This window comes from Monodelphis domestica, chromosome 4 (genome assembly GCF_027887165.1).
Source record: "Monodelphis domestica isolate mMonDom1 chromosome 4, mMonDom1.pri, whole genome shotgun sequence".
Classification (NCBI taxonomy): domain Eukaryota; kingdom Metazoa; phylum Chordata; class Mammalia; order Didelphimorphia; family Didelphidae; genus Monodelphis; species Monodelphis domestica.
Genome location: NC_077230.1, coordinates 179,073,980 through 179,097,008, shown reverse-complemented (window position 1 = coordinate 179,097,008; position 23,029 = coordinate 179,073,980). Strand labels below are relative to the sequence as shown.

Below are 23,029 nucleotides of genomic sequence, written 5' to 3'. Positions count from 1 at the left end.
TGTCCCACCTCCAGGCCTGGCTCACTGTCCACTGAGCAATTTAGCTTTCCCTTTGACTACTAACTTAACTATAACAATAACCCCCCCCCCAAATCTACCTCTATATCCTCTTCTGATTACTCTTTCTCTTTGTGTTTTTCAGATACTGACACATAAAAAAATAATTATAGTTAGTGTGTGTAAGGTGTCCCAAGAGTCTCAGTACAGTTTAAAGCTTTAATGTTCTGGACATCATTGCTTTAATTCTGCCTTCTTTACTCTATAGCACTTCACTTGTCTTCCTGCATTTCATTGTACCCTTCTTATGGTACAAAATTTTTCCATTATATTAATATGCTATAATTTGTTCAGCCATTCCTTGATCATCAAACCCATGTGTTGCTTCCAATTTTCTAAAGATCTTAAATTTAAATAGCACTCATATAATATTACAAAATCATTTTCCTTACAATAGCTCTCTAAGAGTGCAAATATTTATTGGTCCCATGTCTTCAGATAAAGAAATTTAGACTCCAATTAAGCAGCTTGCCCAGAGTCAGGTCATTTGACCTTAAGTCCAATGATCTTACCATTATGCACACACTGCTTTGATTCCAATGGAATGGTTCAATGGAATTTTAAAAAATTGTTACTCTAGACTTTTCATATCATTTAGACTCCCCTTAAAAAGAGAGATCAACATATCTCGTATGACTGATCTTAAAGAGTTTCCTGGAGCGCTGAGGGGCCAAATGATGTGCCAGGGTTTTGTGGTCATTAGGTTCAAGTCAGTATTGGAAGCCAAGTCATCCTGACTCTAATCCTGATTCTACTTGCCATGCCACACTGCCTAACAATGGAACTTTAAAATCATAGGATGATTGCCTACCTTTCTTAATAAAGAAAATAATCTGGATGCTATTTTCACTCCCAGGTTAAGCATTTAGAAATCAATAGTTTGGTGGAAATAAAGAAGTAGGATTATTAATGAACTTTTAGATACTGGTTTGGGTTCTTCAGAGGAAAAGTCCAGTAAACATTTTAAGTTGTCTGTGTAATGCTTACTATTTACATTAATTAATCATATTATGGATTAATCATATTTGATGAGTTCCAAAAACCACACATTTTTCAATGACTCGAGAGTGATACCTACAGAGAAAGGTATTTATAGGGAAGAAACTGCCCCTCTTTGGCTGAAACAATGGAATGACTGAGGAGTTCTCAATTGGCATTTGGAGGACCCTTCAAGGGCTGTCTAGTCTAAACTCCTCATTTTATAGATGAAGAAACTGAGACTCTAAGGAAGTTAAATGACTGCCCTGAGGTCATGTAAGTAGTGTCAAAGGTAGGATTGACACCCAGATCCTCTGACTCAAGAGCCAGGTCTTTTTCCATTGTATTACTTTGTTCAAGGTTCACAAAACATGTCCTTTATAACTACTATGGAATGAGTGGTTTATGGAATGTTATCCACATTTTACAGATGAGGAAACTGGAGCTGTGGGGAATTTTCCAAAGTTGACATTAATTTCCAGGTTTGGGGAATCTAAATTCAGTAAGATTTCCACAACAGGAAATTAAAGGAAGCCTTGAAATGTATAAAAAATCAAGAAAGGGCAACATGTGAATTGAAGGGAGTGGACATGAAAGATAAGAATAGCTTTGTTTTGGAAGTGGAGTGGGGTGATACTGATGGTCTACAGGTGAGCCTCTGACCCCAAAGGCTAAGCTACTTTGGGGCAGTTGCTTCAGTCTCTGCTCTCCACCTTTAGCCTTTATGCTAAAATATTGGACTCATCTCTGCAATATTTCAATCCCTCTCTAGTAGAATTTTAGGGCATGAACTCTATCCATATGAATTTTATCTTGTGACTTGAAATGAGAGTTCTGCAAACAAATAAGGCACTTATTGATACATTTAAGAAGGGTCCTCAAAACCTGCAATTACATGTCATGAGACAGGATAGGGAGCCATTATAAGCTTCTAAGGAGAGGAACATTGTCAATTCTATATTGAGCCACCACTACTATATTCATCTTTTCCTCTCAACTCTCATAGCCTCTGCCCTTAAGTAAGGTATTGCACCACCTCTTACTCATTGCAACCACTTCTAGTCTAGTGTTTCACACTGCTGCCACCATCACCCACTGGAATATCCTCTGACTTCCCAAAGATTGAAGCTTACGTGACTTGTATGACACTTCTTCATTCTGGGGGAAATGAGTCTACTATGTTATTCAATCTAAGGAAAGGACTCCAAAGCTAAGGAATCTAATAAGAAATAGGACAAAGAGTCAACAGGGCTTATACTAACTTTGTGTCCACTCTCTGATCCCAATCAATTTTGGACTGGTCTCTTCGTTGAATATCATGTATGAAAAGAAAATATATCTGGTTCAATTTTACTAACATATTCCATACACAGAACAATCCCTAGTGTTTGGTGTGTGAGACCTGCACAATGTTTCTCTGGATATCACCCTGCATCACGCCCCTAGACATGTTTATACAGAGGAAATCAAGTGATGCAATCTGGTTGGACCATATCTTTTTCCCTAGAGGGAAGAGAGGAATTATATGGGGAAAAATAGCTAGAATGACTGATGAATTAATCCATAAGTGCAAGCCCTAACACCCAAGTAATTTTACTTACCTCTGATTTTATCTTTGTAGCTTCTACAAGTGATAGGTTTATTTAAAAGCCCCAGGTTCTGCTTACCCTAGATTTGTACAAATAAACCCGCTATCTCCCTTTGTCTTCTTGAATATGACAATCCTTACTCCCAGCCAACAGGTCCGCTCCAATTCAGTCTTCAGTTCTGGGAAGAACTGATTTCCTTGGTTTAGATAACAGGTAAGGTTTCACTTCTCAAAATTTATATGGAAGCATCAGTGTTTAGTGGAAAGTAGGCTGGATTCAGAGTCTAAGCATTTGAGTTTGAATCCTGATTCTGCCCCTAAATCCATTAGGGGATCTTGAGCAATTCATGTAAACCCTACAGATTTTGTTTTCCTTTTCAATAAAATGATGTGGTTGAGTATCAGTGAAACAAAAGTGAATGTCTTCTTGTATCTGACAGTGTATATGTCTAGATGTGTGTCTGTGTGTGTAAGTATCCCACCAACTGTTTATATTATAAACTCATTAGATTAGAGGATGGTGGGACTGTCTTTCACATCTGAAGTCCTGAAGCAGATTAGAGCACTAGATTACAATGAATGACAGTAACATTAGTGATAAAAAAAAACCCTCAGTTCAAGGTTCACAAAACATTTCCTTCATAACTAGCCTATGGAATGAGTGGTTTATGGAATGTTATCCACATTTTACAGATGAGGAAACTGGAGCTGTGGGGAATTTTCCAAAGTTGACATTAATTTCCAGGTTTGGGGAATCTAAATTCAGTAAGATTTCCACAACAGGAAATCAAAGGAAGCCTTGAAATGTATAAAAAATCAAGAAAGGGCAACATGTGAATTGAAGGGAGTGGACATGAAAGATAAGAATAGCTTTGTTTTGGAAGTGGAGTGGGGTGATACTGATGGTCTACAGGTGAGCCTCTGACCCCAAAGGCTAAGCTACTTTGGGGCAGTTGCTTCAGTCTCTGCTCTCCACCTTTAAAAAAGAAGAGTAGCATTTCAAGGTCTTTCCTTGCATTAACCCTTTATGATTCTCTGATTCTTCTTTCAGAGATCACATGGGCTCAGTTTTCCCCCTCTGGCTGCTCAAGGGAATGCCTGCATCCTGGAGTGATTACTTATTGACCATCTCTGGCACAAACCTTGTAGGAAGTCCTTATTTACTAAAGCTGGATCAACATTTTTGTGGATTAAATATTTTTCTTCAAATCATGTTTGTGGTGTAAACCAGGGCATAAGGTGAGCTTGTTCCAAACTGTTCATACCACTTAAATCTCTTTCATCTTTCTATTTCCAGAGCTTCCCTACGGCAGCGTTCCAAGTCTCAGCTTTCTAACCTGATACAGCAGCCTCCGCTGACTGTTTTAGATAATATACCTGCTTATGAAGAAGACAAGGTCAGACATAAATATGCTTGGGGAAAATTGAGGATAAATATAGCCCACATCCCTCAAATGTTATTTGAGTCTAAGCTTATGGATTTACTAGGTGTAGTCACAATAAACTGTTCTAATTCAGACTAACTAATAACAGGGAAAGGTTATGCTTAATCAGTAACATGTCAGGTTAGGAAATATGTTTTAAAGTAGAATTTTGCTATTTTAAAGTACTTAATGGTATTGAAAACTAGATGGAGTACTTAAATGGTAATGAAAGCTAGGGGAACAAAGCATTGTGCAATAGAATCAATGAAAATTACTTATAATTAGTAAATTAATTACTGATAAGTAATCATGCTTCTAAAATACTTTGGAATCCTAGAAAATAACTTCTTTTGTGGTTTAAAATATCCTTCTACAGTTATATTTATACCATTTGCACTTCATACAATTCACATTATTTTGAGGAAAGGCTTTGTTAAACAAAGGTAAACTTGAGCCTAAATCCAGTCTAAATGAAAACACCCTAAATTAATTGGATCTGAATTAAAGTCATTTTGAGGATAATATAGTGAAGAGGGCATTGAATTTGGAATCAGGGAGACCTGAGTTCAAATCCTTGCTATGTCTGTGACCCTGGGCAAATTATTTAATTTCTCTAGGGATCTGTTTTCTAATCTGTAAAATAAGGAATTGGACTCAGTAGCTTCTAAGATCCCTTCCAGCTTTGCAGCTATGACCCTGTTTCAAGGAACTCTTTCTTTCTTTGAACACTATTTTCCATATTTTTGGAGAAACTTAAAATGAATCATAAAACACAGAAATCATGGCATAAAAAGACCAAACATACAAGAAAAGCATCTCTACATATGCATAAATGTCTCTTTGTAACATGGCAAATGCTGGGCTTTATGAACACTGTTTAATCTTGCTGTAGGGGAGAATAAACATTTTCTATGATATTTCATAAAGTCAAGTTGGAACTGAACTGATAAAAGATTATAATTTTAAGTACCAACAGAATTCAAGACATAATGTTTAGTAAGATAACCATCTGTTTTCCATTTAAAATATCAGATTCCAATTTGGTTACAGAAATTTAGAACTTGCCCTGAGTAATTGTAAACATTTGTGACCCATTATGAAGTTCCACCAGAAAGAATTACAATATGGCTCATGAGAAAAAGATGGAAAGGAAATGAGCATGGATGGTCTTCTTTTGTCTTAATGCAAAGTATTTTTACAAAAAGAGGATTATTCAATTTCTAGAAAGGTTTGAATTTGATTTATTGATCTCAGTTTTCTTATAAGAAAGATATGCCATTTGTAAGAGAAAATGTTTATGAGAAACATATTGTGTTACTCATTTTAGATATTATATTTCTTTTACTCAGTTCTGGAATCTTCTATGATCATTATGACACTCCCTCTGATAATCACTGAATGACTTCATTTTATTGAGCCTCATCCAAAAATTTTCTGAAAGGAAAAAGATATTCAACTCTGACCAAAGTCAAAACACAAATTTTAAAGAAAATCCAGATTTAATTTTTGCCTTTTTAATGATTTTTCCAAATAGCTTTTTAAGCAATTGACCAATCCAGAAATAAAAAAGAAAATCCCATATTTTAAAAGTCTATAGATTTCACAGTAGAACTTCAAGATACAGCCTCAACCCTGTCTTGTACTTACAAAGAACATGGTCCAGCCTGTACTTAAATAGGAAGATCAATCTGATAGTTGAATAGAAGGTAGATTGGAATGGGGAGAGACTTGAAGCAGGGGGACCAATTAGTAGGTTATTGGAATAATCAGGACATGAGGTGATGAAGTGATGACAGTGTCAGAGGAGAGGGGGTATTTATAAGAGATGTTATAAAGCTAGAAAGGACAAGACTTGGTAATTAATTGGATATATGAGATGAGAGAGAGTAAGGAGTCATGGATGGCAATAGGTTCTGATCCTAGGTTACTAGGAGGGCGATTATGCCTTTTGACAGTAATAGGGAAGTTAAGAAGAATATGACCAATTGTGTGATATTTGTCTTTGGCAAATGAGTTCCTTATCCAATTGTAATTAGAAATGCCTAGATCTTCAAAATGAAATAAAAATCTTTTTCTACAAAATAAATAAACAAAAGTGTAGTCAAGACCACCTGATTGTTAACTCTGAGGATGAATGCCCTCTTTTTTTTTTCCTATTGAAGTCCATTGCTGCTAATGGGAAAAAAATTTAAGTCATATTAATATAAAGAAATTGAGTCTAGTTACTTTAGATTCTTTGGGTTTCTTTTCATTCTTTTTAGAAAGATAGAAATTTAAGGGTTTCCATTCATCTGCATTCTTAAATAGGAATGAGGAGTAGAAACCATTGTTAAATGTGTACAATAGTAAAAATGCCTCAAGTTCTGTGCTATAATTAGTGAAGGGGGAGTGCTAGAAAGAGATAGCAGATGGCAAAGCGAGACAATTCCAGCTAGAATAATGTACCAAGGGGACTTCTGCAGTAGCTATGCAATCTGAAAAGCTGATGAACTGGGCTCCGGTGATACCCTATCAGTCTGATGCAAATGCTACTAGAAGTCAAAAGAAACAGCCTATGAGGTGATAGGGGAGAGGAGAGAAATAAAGCTACAGACTGGTCCTGCTTGAAACTATCATGATGATCAGCTTTACCATGAAACAGAGTAGAACAAGTGGCTCTCCATTGTGGTCTGGTACCACAAGAAGGCAAGATACATAAGAATAGATTAGAAATACCAATATCTCATCTATTGAAATTGCTTCAGTGTAGATAGCATTGGCCTTTTACTAAAGCAGGCAAACCATAAGGGCATATGAAATGGACTGGAGAGATGAATGCTGTCATTACTCTCTAGTACTGTGTCATAAAAAATTAGAAACAGATCTTATCTGCTATAAGTATATCTTACTGGTTTATTTGTTTTTGTTAATTAATTCAATAGCTCCAAGGTCACAGAAATATATTAAAAATCAATGGGGGCAATTGTCAGAAATAACTTCTTCCCTAAGTCCAGGATAGATGAAGTAAGAGCGGAAATTGAGTTACTATTAAAATTAGAAGTGAGAAAGTTGAAGAGTCTCAGTTTACTAAAAATATTTATTTAATATTATTCCCAGAAATTTTATCTAGTAAGGAAACAGGCAACAACAAATAATATCAACATCTCAAATTATAGTGAAAATGAAATGAGAATACTCAGAATTTTGAAAAGCTTTTTTAGTATTTAGCATAAAACCAAGTAGCAGATCAATAATGCCAAACCAGATTGATTCAGAAAAGCTGACATTTGCTATAGTCATCATCAATTTAAAGACTGTATGTGGGAGAACATGTGCTTTCATAACATTTGACAAAAAGAATAGCAATTCTCTGGATCCACTTCACCACTTCCATTCAAATCAGTAGACCAAGACTCACCCTAAAAGAGTGGCTGAGATGACTTTCAGTTTTCTAAGGCTGAGAAAGTAAGTTTCTCATGAGCCCTCAGCAGTGAGATCCCTATAGATAATTAGTCAATGTCATCAATTAACACTTGGCAAAAGACATTTACTAAGTCAATATAGTAAAAACAACTGGTGAAAACCTTCTGCTTCAAGCTACGGTATACTCTTCTTCTGCATGCACAAAGTTCTTGGGGAAAGTGGGTTCAAAAACAAGGTATAAAGATAGATAGCAAAGTACATATGTAGGAAACATACATGTCAGTAAGATGCCTTCTAAAGCAATGAGAGTTGTTTTCTCCCTTTGTGGAATTCAGATTAAGTTTTTCTTAGGTGTAGCTCTTCTGGTGTCAGAGGATTGGCGCCTTTCTAGATTCCATATTTATCATTCTCTCTACCATGGAGGTCACAATCCCTAAAATTGTGTCTTTCTTCTGGTGGGTATATTCCTGTATCCAAATGTTTGTTCATATTTGTCCTTGGTATTCTCTCTCTCCTCCCAGTTGGTTGCATTTTATCTTATTAGTCCTTTTTCTCAGATTACCTGGTCAATGGAAGACAAAGAGAGAGAGTCTAGATGGTCACAAGAAGTCCAACACAACAAAAAAAACACCATTGTGTATTATTAATATAATAAACAATTACATAAAATGAGGTGTTTGAAGATCTTAGGTTCTCTGTAAAATTAGAAAATGTTGGGTCTGGAGAAGATTCAGAGTTATTAGTTTCCTTATTACACAGTGATGAATGAATTACTAGGAAGAACTTTCTGAGCTCACTTTCAGATAAAACCTGATCCCGCTTTCTTAACAGAAGGTATCACACACCTTTCTGCTAGATGAGAACATCAGTGACCAATTATGTTTTATATTTTATTCAAGTAATTGACAGCACGTGTGACTAAAAAAAAAAACATAGACACAAGAAAAATAGCATATTGGTTAAAGAGCAAAGTGAATGTGCACCAGATCTAGAGACAGGAGGTCCTAGGCTCAAATCTGGCCTCAGATACTTCCTAGCTGTGTGACCCTGGGCAAATCACTTAACTCCTGTTGCCTTGCCCTTACTGCTCTTCTGCCTTGGAACCAATACACAATATTGATTTCAAGATGGAATGTAAGGGTTTTTTTTAAGTGCTATAACATTTACATTGATTTTTTTTATTATCACAAAGCCATTGATTAGTTCCATACTCATGATTTATTCATGTGGTACAAATACATAAAATATACCAAAGTATGGTGAGAAATGTAGAATATAATGTCCACATGGAAAAGTTTTCTTCATTTGATATGTGCCACCAACACAACAATGTCAAGAATAATTGATATTACTATGACATCTTTCAGAGAGACCATTTAAGCCCCTTATTTACCCATCATCATTGATCTTAATAGAATTGAAAATAGCTTCAAATTTTAAAAAGGGATTAATTCCAAAACATTTCTACTAATAAATTGATGTACATGGATAAAAGTTATATAGATCCAGGAGAAAAATTTAAAACACGCATGCTAAGAAGCTTCTTTATCTCGAGATAGCAAATCAGGGGAAATTGATGATATTTAATAAATAATTTAGAATAAAATAAAATAAATAATTTGATAAATGGAAACTTCTTAGTGAATACCAAGGAAAGGTAAAAACTAAAGAATGAGTTTTAAAGGAGATCAAATTGAACCAATGATTGTGGACAACCCTTAAATATATATGCCTTGTTCTCTACTTGGAAGTACAAATCATATGTAAAACTATGAAGGAGAAATATGAAACTGTATATTTTAAGACTTATTAAAATCCTAAATTTGAAGCTCAACAGGAAGAACAAATTTAATGTAACTAATATCCATGAAATATTTTCAATCTGAACATCTAATATGGAACTAGAAGATAGCTCATACATAACAAATTTGGAAAGTGTTCTAATAAAAAAAATCAAATCTATGGAAGGTTTTATACTTCCTCTTTCAAAAGAAGAAATAGAATTGATAGAAACTATTGGAGGAAGTAACCAATCTTAAAAACTTACAGAAATGTTTTTGGAACCATCAGTTTTCATTCTACTGAGCAACAGTAAAAGTTGACAATTGGCATATGCCTTGGAATTGTCAAAATCGGTGGATTTCTGAAAAGAATCTATGGAAAGAGTGGAATTAAAAGACCTTTCATGGGTAGAACTCAACCAGTAACTTATAAAGAAATATTGAACCATGCAGATTTGTTTACAGAAAAAGGAGGATTGATGATGGTAACTAAGGACCAAGGAATCACCCAAAGAAATAACAGATGTGCTAATTCTTAGATACAAAGAAATATTGATCACTGTAGATTATGAAAGGAAATGATAGAAAGTGTCCAACAAATGGTGTAATTGGAATGCTTTTAACCAAGAAAGTGACAGTTCCTAAAGAACCCAGGCAAAGAGGCTCCTGTGGGTGGAATAAATGTCAATTTATGTAGGAAGAATCCATATCTAGTCTTTGGAGTTTAGCATGGAGACTAGGAAAGGAACTATATTTTTACTCTATCCTTGAAAATGGAGATTAAGGGAAGAAATTTAGATTTAGTCAGACTGATTATGGTAATAATGTTACTAAGAAACTGATTATGATGGGATTTTCATCCCAGTCTATGAGGATTCCCCCCCCCCCCACTGTTATTTCAAGCTACGAGAGACCAGAGAACAGATATCACTCCTCAAAATATGCTTCATAGTTAATTTTATTTTCTTCTGTCATTCTCTTGTGTATTTCTAATGAAATTAAATAAAATTTATAATGTTTGTGGATTCATTTTCCACTGTTTCAAAAAATTATTATCCAGGTTTTTCTTTTTCCTCCTCCATTAGTGTGTGTGTTAGATTAATTTCCTTTTCAGTTGTACTTGCATCAACAGGGATGAAAGAGGGAGGGGAAAATGATATGATATTTTAATGAACAGCATCTCATTGGTCCACCCTCTAGGAGTACAGATTATAATCCTGCTTTATGTTCTTATTGGGTTTTATTCTTGTCCATCCCTTTCTAGAAGTCCTTTATAAAAGATCCACCCAATTTACTAGATGCCTTTCTTTCTTTTTCTTACTATCTTGAGGTGATACTTTTTTTTTTGAATGTTAGGCTCATAGGACAAATACTAGCTGCCTCTTTTCTTTCATTCTTGTTAAATGATAAGCTCATATATTTATTTGTTGAAGACTTTTACATGGAATATTATAGAAAATACTTTACATTGATTCTTGCTATTGCTAGGAGTGTGATCAAAGCAATTTGCTAAAATAGTCTTTTGGGTTATTTGTGGATTTAGCTATTCTTACATGTGAAGTCAGTCGTAGTGTGTGTGTGTGTGCATGCACATGTTTTCCATGGACTTTTTGTCACTTTACTGAAGATTGTGCACCCCTTCTTTGAATAACATTTTTAAATGCATGAAATAAAATATATTGGATTGCAAATGAAATCAATCACATTGAAAAATAGCCATCAAAACATATTTAAAAAGAAGTTCACAGATCATGGTCTTACAAGATGGTTTATGTCTAAAATTCTTGTAACTGGGGAGGCTGAGGTTGGTAGATTTCTTGAGTTCAGGAATTTAGAGATTCAGTGTTCCTAAAGCTGATCCTGTGTCCACACCAAGTCCAGCATCAATATGATGAGCTTCTGGGAGAGGGGTGGGGGGGGAGGTAGGGGAAAACCTAATTAAAGAGGGATGAACCAGATCAGGATAGAAATGGAGCTATTCAAAATTTCCACACTGATCAGTAGTGAGATCAGATCCATTTGTAAATATTGCACTTCCAGCCTGCATGAGCTGGAAAGATCCAATCTCCAAAAGAGAACAAAACCAAAAGAATTCTTGGCCCAGAGACTCGTTCAACAGTGTGAAACTATAGATTCCCAAAAGTCCAAGGAAATTCCCATCATGTTAGGCTGATAGGTAGTAGTGGATTCAGAATAGTACTTTCAGAGATTGTTGACACCCTAACTAATGTCATTTAAGGATAAAAGTGCTACTGATTCCCCCCAGCAAATTGCTGTTATTCTATGGTGCGCTCAGCAAGCATCTGGCAGTCTTTTGGGAATAGTATAATAATGAACACAATTCAACCTGGTAGCTAATTCTGAATTAGAATAATTGGAAAAGTAGAAAGTTTATGTAAGAAAATGAATAGCAAGAAAATATAAAAAGATGAAGAAAATTAAAAGGTCAGATAACATGGATTCAATAGCAATTATACCAAAAGCCTAAATTGTCTTCCTTTATTACATTTAAGTCGTGGGTCTAATTAAATGAACTAGTCTGCTATTGGGTGATTTTTGCTTTTGACTTAGTAAATGAGAAGGTCATGGATAAAATTATTTTAAAACTTTTTTCCTTATTTACATCTGACATTTTATTCATGAAATAGAATTTTTTGTTTATAAAAGAAAGAACATTGATAGATGGTTTTTAGATCATTTAGTATAGACAAAAGGTTCATGTTTTAAAATATTTATTAAATCTATGGCTATATTAACATGATAGCTACATTTTATATTGCTTGTAATTGGTGAAAGATCCAGCAGAATATGTGCTAATATCCACAAAGTACTTAGCACAGTGCCTGGTACAAAGTAGGTGCTATACAGATGCTTCCTTGCTTCTCCACTTTCACAGGAATAACAGTCAGTAAAATCATGAGTCAATAATGATTGAACTGGGGTTTTATAGACACTACTATTATGACAGAATAATGTATAACTTAATACCTACTATTTGATTAAAGCTATCAGTATATTAAAGTGATGGCTAACCCTTGGTCCTAGTTAAGACTTAGTATCCATAAGTGACACTTACTTATGGACACTAATGAGCTAAATGAAAACTTCTTTTCCTTAACAAATATAGCTAAGATTCAATCTTTCAACTCGAAGTATAAACAGAACCATGTTTAATAAACTTGTTGATCATTTCTGTATGTTTCAAACATCAATCAGCACGAATCCCCAAGTATGTATAGCATTATGACATTTGCAAGTGCCCACCTGACTTTATAATGAATATAACCTTTCACCCCACTCAGGATCATCCTTCTGAAGAAAAAGTTGAACCTGCACCAGTTATGAGGATTTTGAAATATAACAGTCCAGAATGGCCTTACATGTTGGCAGGCTCCTTGGGAGCATCTCTGAATGGTGCAGTCAATCCTCTTTACGCACTGTTATTCAGCCAGATTATTGGGGTAAGAGATTGTGCATTTTCATATTGCCCTCCAGCCTCTTTATTTCTATGTCTCTAGTATTCTTCCTCTACAAGAAAAAAAGAGCCTTAGGAAATTGCTAGCCGTGCCTTTTTGTTCCTTGCTGGTTGTGAACAGCATTTTTTTTCTTAACGAGGAAAATATTCTTCTTCACTGAGAATATATAAAGGCAAAGCAGAGCCCACTCACTTGGTCTTGCATTACATTCATACAATCAAAAGGTCTGCATAAAAGATATCAGGAAAGCAATTTAAATAGTGGCAAAAGACAATTTGCCTGCAAAGCAATCAGACCAGAAAACAGGGCAGACAGACTAGAGTGTACAATGCCATTAGTATCTGATGGAGGCAATTTCCTTCCTTGTAGAATGGTAAAAGTACAAAATATAACTTAGTATTCAAGTTCTGAATAATTTCTGTGCCTACAGCCAACATTCAGGTCTAACCTGAATACATACAGGGGGTGGAGGAAAGGGAAGAATGGCAATGAGGGCTAGAAGAGAGAGATCAATGAAATACAAAAATAATTCCTAATTTTCATTTAGCCAATCATTTTGGTCTTTTCTTCCATTGATCTGCTATAAGTACAAATGAGATAAGTGCAACATGGCCAAAAGAAGGAAGGTAGGTATTCTGGATGTTATACTGCATCATCTGTTAATTCAGTCATTAAGATGATTAAATATTAGCCTTGGTTTTCATTATTTTTAGCATTTTTTATTAATATCTCTGTCCCTCTCAATATACCTCCTTACTCCACTGAGCAGATTTATAAAAAAGAAAAAAAAAGAAAAAATAAATCTCTTCAAACATAGCTACAAATTTCCACATTAGCTATGCCAAAAAAAAAGTTACTTTCTGCTTTTTAAGATGATCATTTCTATGTCAAAGGTGGGTGGCATGTTTAGACTCATGGTTTATCACTGTGTTAATCAGCCTTGTATAGTCTGGTAAATTTTTCTCTATGATGCTGTTATGATTGTATAAATTGTTTTACTTCTGTTCACTTTGCTTTGCTTCATTTTATCAACGTCTTCTGATTTTTTTTTCCTTAAATTTTCCATCATTTTTTTAGAAAACCCTTTTCTCCTGTCCTAGAAGGAATATTAAGTATTGGCTCCAAGGCAGAAGAGCAGTAAGAGCTAGAGAATTGGGATCAAATGAATTGTCCAGGGTCACAGAGCTAGGAAGTGTCCAAGGTCACAATAGAACCCAGGATCTCACATCTTCGGACCTGGCTCTCCATCTGCTGAGCCACGTAGCTTCCCCTCTCCATTATTTCTCAAGGCACATTCATGTAGTACAATTTGATTAGTCATTTCCATTCTACAATAGGAGGACATGCCCTTATTTTCCAATGTTTGGCTACCTCAAATAAAGTTTCTGTAAATATTTGTGTTTGTATAGATCCTTTTCCTCTTTCTCTGATCTCTTTGGAGGGCATATGGCCTCATCTTTTAAAGAAGTCAGGCTTCCCACTACATTTGTCACTTATTCATACACTGATGTTATTGGTAAATAAGTGGGAAGCATTATTTATAACTAGTTAAAAAGAATAACTGGAATATTTAGGAGAAACAGGCTTTGGATTTCACATCTCTCTTCCTTAATTATCTTTCAAAAAGTCTCCTTTCCTATCTTAGGAAGAATAGTACAGGGATATAACCGAATCTTTCTCTGTTGTATCAGAATCTTTGCGGAGTCTCAGAAAATTACTGGATAATGATGAATTGGAAGCTTTTTACCTTTTTAATGTATTAAACCCCTGGCAGTCTGGTGAAGCATATGGACCCCTTCTTAGAAAAATGTTTTTAAATGTATAAAATACATAGAATCATAAAGGAAACTAATAATGATGGAATTTAGCCATTAATTTTTTTTTCCATTTAAAATATCTGATGTAGAATCATGTGAGGATGGGATCAGAGATTTATCTAAATCATTATTCTCCCTGGGATATTCTCTGAAAGAAACAATAAAGGAAACAAATCTACAATGTCAGCTTATTTCAATTTTTCTCTGACTCACAAAACAGGGTTAACTAGTTAATAAACATTTATTAAATGCCTACTATGTGTCAGACTGTGCTAAACACTGGGGATACAAGGAAAGGAAAATAATTCCTGCTCTCATGAAGCTCACAGTCTAATGGGGCCAAATTGTAACATGTCACCAACTATGTACACAAAAGATACATATAAGATACATTGGAGGTCATTTTGTAAGGAAGGAATTAGCATTAAGGTGGATTCTGAAAGGTTTTTTACAGAAGGTAGGATTTTAGTTGAGAGTTGAAGAGAGCCAAGGAAGTCAATAGTAAGAGATGAGAAAAGAGAATTCTAGACTTGAAGTATGGCCAGTGTCAGTGAATCAAAGAGGATTTCAAGAGATTAAAGTATAAGAAGACTGGAAAGATAGGAAGGAGGCCAAGTGATGATAGACTTAAAAAATAAAAAGCAGAAAGGGCAGCCTGGTGATCAATGGATAAAATTCTAGGGCTAGAATTAGGAGGACTTAGATTCAAATCTGACATCAGGTACTTCCCAGCTATGTGACTCTGGGCATGCCAGTTAACCTTGTTTACCTCAGTTTCCTCATTTGTAAAATGAGCTGGAGAAGGAAATGGCAAATCACTTCAATATTTTTCCAAAGAAAACCCCAAATGGGGTCATGATGAGTCGGATGACTGAAAAATGACTGAATGACAATATTCTCCCCATTTTACAGATGAGAAAATTCAGAGTCAGAGACTCTGTTACCAGAGACTCTGGTAAACACCAGAGACTGGTATTTACCAGTCATAAGATATAATCTTTGTAACTGAGATTAATGTAAATCTTTGTCTTTCAGATCATTTCCTCCAGCTCTATACAACCTTGCTGTTCATTACATGTGGACTTGACATGTGTATACACATTACAAATTCAAAATAGAATTACTAGTGCTGAAAGAATGATACATAGACTAACTCAAATAAGACTCATAATAATGCTATGACATAGGTATAAGTATTATTACGCTCATTTATGAATGAGGAAACAAACTCCAGGAAACTAAGTGACTTACTCTTGGTCACAATGACAATAAAATTTGTGGGTAGAATTAGAATCTAGATCTTTCTGGAAAACCAATACTTTTTCCCTTTCTGTCTCTTCATAGATAAGACATTTTAGAGCTGGGATTTCACTCGCATTTTTGTCTCCACTTCCAGTATTCTTTATATTATACTAAAACCCAATTTTTAATGATCCTGATTAGCTGACTTTTCATTGTATGGTGAAGCAACTAGGTGGCACCATACTACATAGAGCACCAGGCCTAGAGTCAGAAAACCTGAGTTCAAATTTGACCTCAGATACTTACTTACATTATAGACACTCACTGGGCAAATCACTCAACCTTATTTGTCTTGGTTTCCTTATCTTTAAAATGAACTGGAGTAGGAAATGACAAACCACTCTAGGATCCTTGCCAAGAAAACCCCAAATGGAGTCATGAAGAGTCAGACACGATTGAAAAAGGACTAAACAGTAACACAACACTGGTGAAGAGATGAATTATAAAATATTGGAGTCAGAAGGGAACAGCAAATTCATTTAGTCTAACTCTCACTTTACAGATGTATAAACAGAGATCTAAAGGGAATACAATACCTCATCTAAGGTCGGATAATAATAATGAAAATGATGATGATGACAAATGGAATATCTGTATAGGAACCCTGAATATCTAACTCCAAATCCAGTGTTTTTTTTTCACTAACCTACATTTTTGGATTAGGGGTTCTAGACCCATTCCACCATCTCTTAGTTGCATCACCTTGGGCAAATCACTTCAGATCTCTCTGAGCCTCATTTTGCCTACACATGGAACTAGAAGATGTTTTCCATCACTGGCATTCAGTATTTCTCTGTCATTTGCCTCAAGTTAGGGATTCTGTTGTTCATCAACTTGTGGCCACTGGCCATTGGTCTACTTGAGCACACTGCCTCCTGGTGGCAGCAAAACCTGCTCTCAGATTTTGGTCTTCCAGAATAGAATAGAACAGAATAGAAGGCAAAGCTTTTTTATGCAGTTTGAGACTAGAGCCCTTTTTCTTTAGTGCCGCAGGAGCAGGGCAAGCAGCCAGATGGTAGAAAGACAGAACACAAAGTCTCTTCATTGGTAATGGTCCAGTGAGGCTGTATTAGCCAAGAATCCGGAGCTCCAACAACCTTTATTGTCTTCCCTCTTTGCTAAAGATGATTGTTTCTGGTTGTCCCTAACAGGGCTAATTAGCATGTACATTTCGAGAACTGCATGTTGTTTTCATACTTGAGGTCTAATTTTCCCATCCAGAAAATAGCCCATTTCTAAGTGAGCCACTTGCATCCTTGTTATCTAATGTATGCAGGATACGAGTTTGGTGCACTGATACTGCAGTGTGGTCAGAGAAGCCAGCCAAGCTTTGGGAGCTGTTCAGAGGTGGAGTCCTAATCCAAATAAACCCCTAACTCAGTGTGAAGCATCATTTGTCAAGTGACTGACTCGCTTTCTCTGGATCTCATTTGGCTGGCTAGAAAATTGGCCAAAGCTCCCAAAAAGCAGATGCTGCTTCTTCAATCCCACATCCTCAGCTTCCTAAGTGACACATTTGTAGCAGAGATGCATGCCCAGAAGCCTGCCAATTAAAGATAGAGTGAGCTAGAAAGAGTCCTGAGAACTGCCTTGAGGTGACAAGGATGACAGCAAGGGCAAAACTCTTAGTGACAGGAGGTGCCTGCACTTGTTTTCATAAAAGGAATTTTCTTGGACTTGGAAACATTATCACACAGTGGACAGTCATTTTGGATTTTAAATAGAATATTAGCCAAGTACCTTTACAATGGATTTTGCCAAGTTTGGCTCTTCACAGTGCACTTCTGGGATGCTGGGTTAGGCTAATAGGCACAGAGAGTTGTTCTTTTGTCATTTCAGTTCTGCCTGACTCTTCATCTTCCCTTCTGGGGTTTTCATGGCAAAGATAATGGTATGAGTTGCCATTTCCTTCTCTGTCTCATTTTTACAGATGAGTAAACAAGAGTTAAGTGACTTGCCCAGGGTCACACAGCTAGGTGGTATCTGAATCCAGAATCTATTCCACTACTTCCAGGGGATATGTCCTGGCTGCTGCTTTATAGCCCCGTGAGCAGCCTTCCCTATCATAGGCAGCTGTAGAATCTTTGCATGTTGCAAATGATCACTTCATAGTGAAGTAGATGGGAGTCAGGAGACAGTAGAGATGGAAAGACCTCTCAAAAGGCTCCTGTAACATCATTCTTGTAGATCATCACAAAAGCCCTGTTAGAGGAGTGGGGATTGAAATAAAGAGCGGTTGGGGGAGATTGTAATGAGTTAAGGGAAAGACATTAGTCAAAGAGAACACCAAGATTACAAACAGGGGAAGCTGAGTGAACACACCACCACCATAGACAGTAATAACAAAATTAGGAGAAACATGTTCATGGAGAAGGATAATAAACTTGATTTTGGACATGGGAGTTAGAGGCAATAACAGGACATCCTGCTAAAGATTTCTTATAGGCAGCTAGAGATGCAAGCTTGAATTTTAGAGAAGCAGCCAGGGTAGGTTCTAGATTTGTAGGGCAACTGCATAGGGTAAGAGAATACAGAGAAAAAAGGAGTCAAAGACAAACCCTTGTGAAACATTGAGGGGCCAGGCAGAGAATATTTTACTAAAGCAAAATGTTTTCTAAGTTATTTTAACACTGTAATAAATTTTGAGAGGTTTAAATTATTTAAGGAAATAAAATGCTTTCAGGTACTTAAAATCTATCATAGAAATGATTGATAAGCTAGTTAATTGAATTACCTCAAGAATCTATGATCTCATTGGTCAAAGTGGATTGCAACCCATTTATAATTAAGGACATGTCTTAAAAAGTTACCTTAGGCTCATACAGATTAAATGACTAAAACAGGGTTATAAGTTAAATGTCAGAGGAAAGATTGGAACCTAGATTCAAATCCAGCATTTTATCATTTTGCTAGTTAAAATAATTTAAATCTATATATTAAAGGGGGCCATACTGGGCCACTACTATTGAATAATATTTTGTTATTCTGGGTTTAGTGGCAATAATTACTTGAAAATGAAACTATATTTCTCTTTTAAAAACACTCTATAGTTTAAACTTTTTATTTATTCAAAGTGACCTTTATGTCAATCTTTTCATTCATAGAATGAATTTTATCGAATGCCAATAATCTAGAACTCTTAGTAGAAACCAAGACAGAAGGTTTTTTGAATGTTTGTGTAACAGTGATATCTTAGTTTTCCCTCTCATCAGATAATTGAATTTAAACCCATCATTAAAACTATTCCCTCCTGGAGCTGAGCTCAAATAAGTCACTAAGAAATTCCAATATACACTGGAAAGTAGCTGGAATCTATAGTTCATGAATTAGGGTCAGTAGGCCTTGGCTTATGCCATGACCTATAGGCTTCCCATAGAACGAATTTTAAAAAAAAAATTAAGTACTTACTATGTGTCAGACATTGTGCTAAGTACAAAAAATAAGTCTCTGGCTATGAGATTACATTTCAATGAGGAAGACAACATATAGTGGAGGGTAGTGACCTAGAAAGGGTGTTTTGGTCTCAGAAGTCACCAAAATGGTAAATGGAATCTTAGGGAATTGATTGAACCTTCCTTCCCAGAAAGGGAAGAGTTGATTGATCATTGTTCTCAGAGCAAGTCCAAAGAAGCAAGACTTAAATAAGCTGGTGAAGCAGTAGTCTAGACAAAAGCTATACATAAGGTCAATTTAGCCTGACAAGTGGCTGCTACTGTAAGGGGGGAAAGGGGTTAATTTTAAAAGGGTTGGACTGGATTATTTAAGAGTGTGGTCCCCAGGGATTTAATTTATTCCAAAGAGATTTACTTACAATTTATTTACAAAATGTAGAAAGAGTGAAGTAAGAAAATCAGAGAGAGGGTAAGGTAAGATATCTAAGTCTCTCTCAAGAGGTAAGTCTCTCCTGAGGTTAGTTTTTTTTTTTTCAGAAAATCCAGCAGTTGAGAGTCAGCTTTTCACTTACCACGTGTCAGTTCAAAGGAAGAGATTTTAGAACAGCCTCACCAGGAACAGGGTCTCGGGTCCAGCCTCCATTCCTAAGAATGAAGAATAGTCTTCAGTCTCTACTTTCAAAGAATGAAGAACTGCCTCTCAAAGGAAGTGACAGCTCCTTTTAAAGATCCTTCTTTTGCATCACTTCCTGTGCCTTTCCCTAATTTTATGTCTACCAATCACAGTTGAAGCTTTGCTCTAAGACTGCTCAGGGGCAGTTAGTTTAATTCTGATTCATCACACACTATTGCACACATGGGTGACAGACCTCCCATTTAATGATTAAGTGGGATGTTTATGCTTTTAGTGATCTAAAAAATGGGCAGATTTCTATACTCAACTTTTAAGTAGGGTGTTTACACTTTTGGTGATTAAATCTAAAAATAGGCAGGGTTTACAATTTTAATCTTCATAATCAGGGGAGAGTTATTTCTAATCTTCACACTACTAAATAGAAGAATCCCAGGATTTCAGGGGTTTGAGTAAAGGGCTGAACCTAGTATGGCAGGTGGATTTGGATTTTAGGTCATAAACAACTTGTTTTGTCAATTAATTATACTTTAGATTGGTGATTTGGGGAAGGAGAATGAAAGAAGGAAGGAAATAGATCTGAATACAAACTGAGGGATGCATGAAAGGGAAAGAGAACTGAGGGAACATGTAGATTTGGACATCAGCTTGTAGTTCAGAGGCCAGGTATCACTTTCTATAGTGCTGTTCTCTTCCTACACACCACTGTGAAGAGGAACCTTTGATATTGGAACAAAAATGCACAGTTTTACCTAAACTTAATATTTATTCTCTATATATTTAAGTACCTACATTGTGCTAGATGCTACAATGGGGGAAAATATACTTTCTATAAGACATACCTTCTAGATTTTCAAGGAAACAAGAGGAAATAGGACAAGATAACTAATTTAATTCACTTTGTTATTTGAGATATTTGAGCAACACAAAGTCACACTCATAGCAGAGAGTTCACTTCCAGTTGGCATGATAGAGGAAGTAGCATTTAAGGTGGATCTCGATAGGGAGAGCCTTAGGTATGGAGAGTATTCTAGGCAGAGGGAATGGAACAAACAAAAGCATTAAAGTGGGAAATTGTGAGCATGTTTGGGAAATGTGAATAGTCCAATTTGTCTGAGACATATGATATGTATGAGGGAGAGTAGTGGAAAATTTGAAAGATAAACTTGATACAAAGTCGAAAGTTCTACAAGTGCTAGAGCAAGGAGCTTAGTTTTTATTTGGTAGGTATTTTGGTGAACAGTTAGGTGGCACAGAGGATAGAGTGCCAGGCTTGGAGTCAAGAAGACCTGAGTTCAAATCTAGCCTCAGACCCTTAATAGTTGTGTAACCCTCAGTGAGTCATTGAAGTCTGTTTGCCTCAGTTTCCTCATCTGCAAAATGAGAAGGAGAAAGAAATGACAAACCACTCTAGTATCTGTCAAGAAAATTCTGAGGAGTTGAGTGTAACTGAAATGACTGAACAAAGAAATGAGAATCCACAAGAGATTGTGGAGTAGGTGGGAGGTACCAAGATTAAAATTGTATTTTAGGGGGCAGCTGGGTAGCTCAGTGGATTGAGAGCTAGCCCTAGAGATGGGAGGTCCTAGGTTCAAATCTGGCCTCAGACACTTCCCAGCTGTGTGACCCTGGGCAAGTCACTTGACCCCCATTGCCTAGCCCTTACCACTCTTCTGCCTTGGAGCCAATACACAGTATTGACTCCAAGAGGGAAGGTAAGGGTTTTTAAAATTTTAAAAAAAAATTGTATTTTAAGAAGCATAAAGTGAATCAACTGGTAAGAGGTAGAGTGAGCATAGTAAATATTATAAAAGCAGATTGATTATAATATTGATACCTTTTCCTAGCAACAGAGAATTTCAAGGTTGATAAACAGTTGATGTTATTGCTGGAAACTAGTACATTGTTTAATAACTATATGGCACTATTAAACTATAAAACATAGGGTCCAGATAAGAAGTAAAAACATTATCATTGCATTAATTTTTAAACCTACACCTGAAAATTACAAAATAATTGCATTTTGAATATTATTAGGATAATTTAAATATTCATGAATATGAAATAAGAATTAAACCATTTATGAATCTTGAAGTATTTATGAATATTAAATAAAAATTGATCATGGACTTCAGAGTTGGAAAGGACCTTAGAGATCATCTAGATCAACTCCTATTTTTTTATAAATGAGGAAACTGAGGCTCCAAGAAGTTAAAGGACTTAATCAGATTCATAGTGCTAATGAGGCAGAATTTGAACTATAACTTCCTTATTCTAAGTCCAATACCCTCCCTGATTCTTGAACATACTTCTGAATTTTTATAAGCATACTTATAACAATATGCTTCAATGTGTTTTTTTGGTTTCTAAGTAAAAACAAATGTCTTTATTCCAGAATGCATTTTAAATATCTATAAATGTGTCATTTGACTTTATTTATGATAACATTTCTTGTCTCTTATTTTTCCCAAAGACCTTTTCTATACTCGATAAGGAAGAACAAAGGTCTCAGATTGATGGACTCTGCATATTCTTCATAATATTAGGAATTGCATCCTTTTTCAGTCAATTTCTACAGGTAATGAACTTTTAGTTAATAATTTTTAGGAAACTGTTTAAAAATCCAATGCCATCCCTTTCCTATTTTAAAAATCAGTAAAAAAGTTCTCATTTGTATGCTTTAGGGATACACATTTGCAAAATCTGGAGAGCTACTCACCAAACGACTTCGTAGATTTGGTTTCCAGGCCATGTTAGGGCAAGACATTGGCTGGTTTGATGACATAAAGAACAGTCCTGGAGCTCTGACAACAAGACTGGCTACAGATGCATCTCAAGTTCAAGGAGTAAGTCATAGGAGGATAGAAGGGAAAGTCAAAGAGAAATCCAGAAGGAACTCTCTCTTTTCAATCATCTCTTCAGACATCTACATATTTTTCAATGGTTTAGGTACCTGAGGGTCTGGGATGTGCCAGGGTCATATTTTCCATCAATTCTAAGATTGGCAATAAATGGATACAATCCTGTATCTCTTGAAAGTCTTTATAGCTATGAGCTTTTATTTTTGTTTTCCTGGATATTGCAGCCTCTTTTCCCAGTTTTTGAAATTCATGTGACATGCTTAATGGAAAAGTTTATGTTTGGTGGATCTTTGTGCCCATTCTTGGCAAACAAAACTCCA

The 23,029-nt window shown here is 35.7% G+C and overlaps 1 protein-coding gene and 1 long non-coding RNA gene across 5 annotated transcripts in view; one reads left to right on the top strand and one right to left on the bottom strand.

The window, feature by feature from the left end:
• The window catches only part of ABCB11 (ATP binding cassette subfamily B member 11), a 110,409-nt gene that overhangs the window by 68,399 nt on the left and 18,981 nt on the right, over positions 1 to 23,029 (top strand). For all 4 annotated transcript variants that reach the window (XM_007494326.2, XM_056793981.1, XM_056793980.1 and 1 more), the window contains 4 exons: positions 3,921 to 4,020; positions 12,533 to 12,691; positions 22,322 to 22,426; positions 22,533 to 22,694. In XM_007494326.2, coding sequence (XP_007494388.2) covers positions 3,921 to 4,020; positions 12,533 to 12,691; positions 22,322 to 22,426; positions 22,533 to 22,694 — 526 coding nt within the window. The remainder of the gene's footprint in view (positions 1 to 3,920; positions 4,021 to 12,532; positions 12,692 to 22,321; positions 22,427 to 22,532; positions 22,695 to 23,029) is intronic.
• LOC103102393 (uncharacterized) overlaps positions 7,104 to 23,029 on the bottom strand; it is a 56,422-nt gene continuing 40,496 nt past the window's right edge. Inside the window, exons 3-4 of the long non-coding RNA XR_008911226.1 lie at positions 19,790 to 19,862; positions 7,104 to 8,011 (exon numbers count right to left, since the gene is read on the bottom strand). This is a non-coding gene — a long non-coding RNA (uncharacterized LOC103102393). The remainder of the gene's footprint in view (positions 8,012 to 19,789; positions 19,863 to 23,029) is intronic.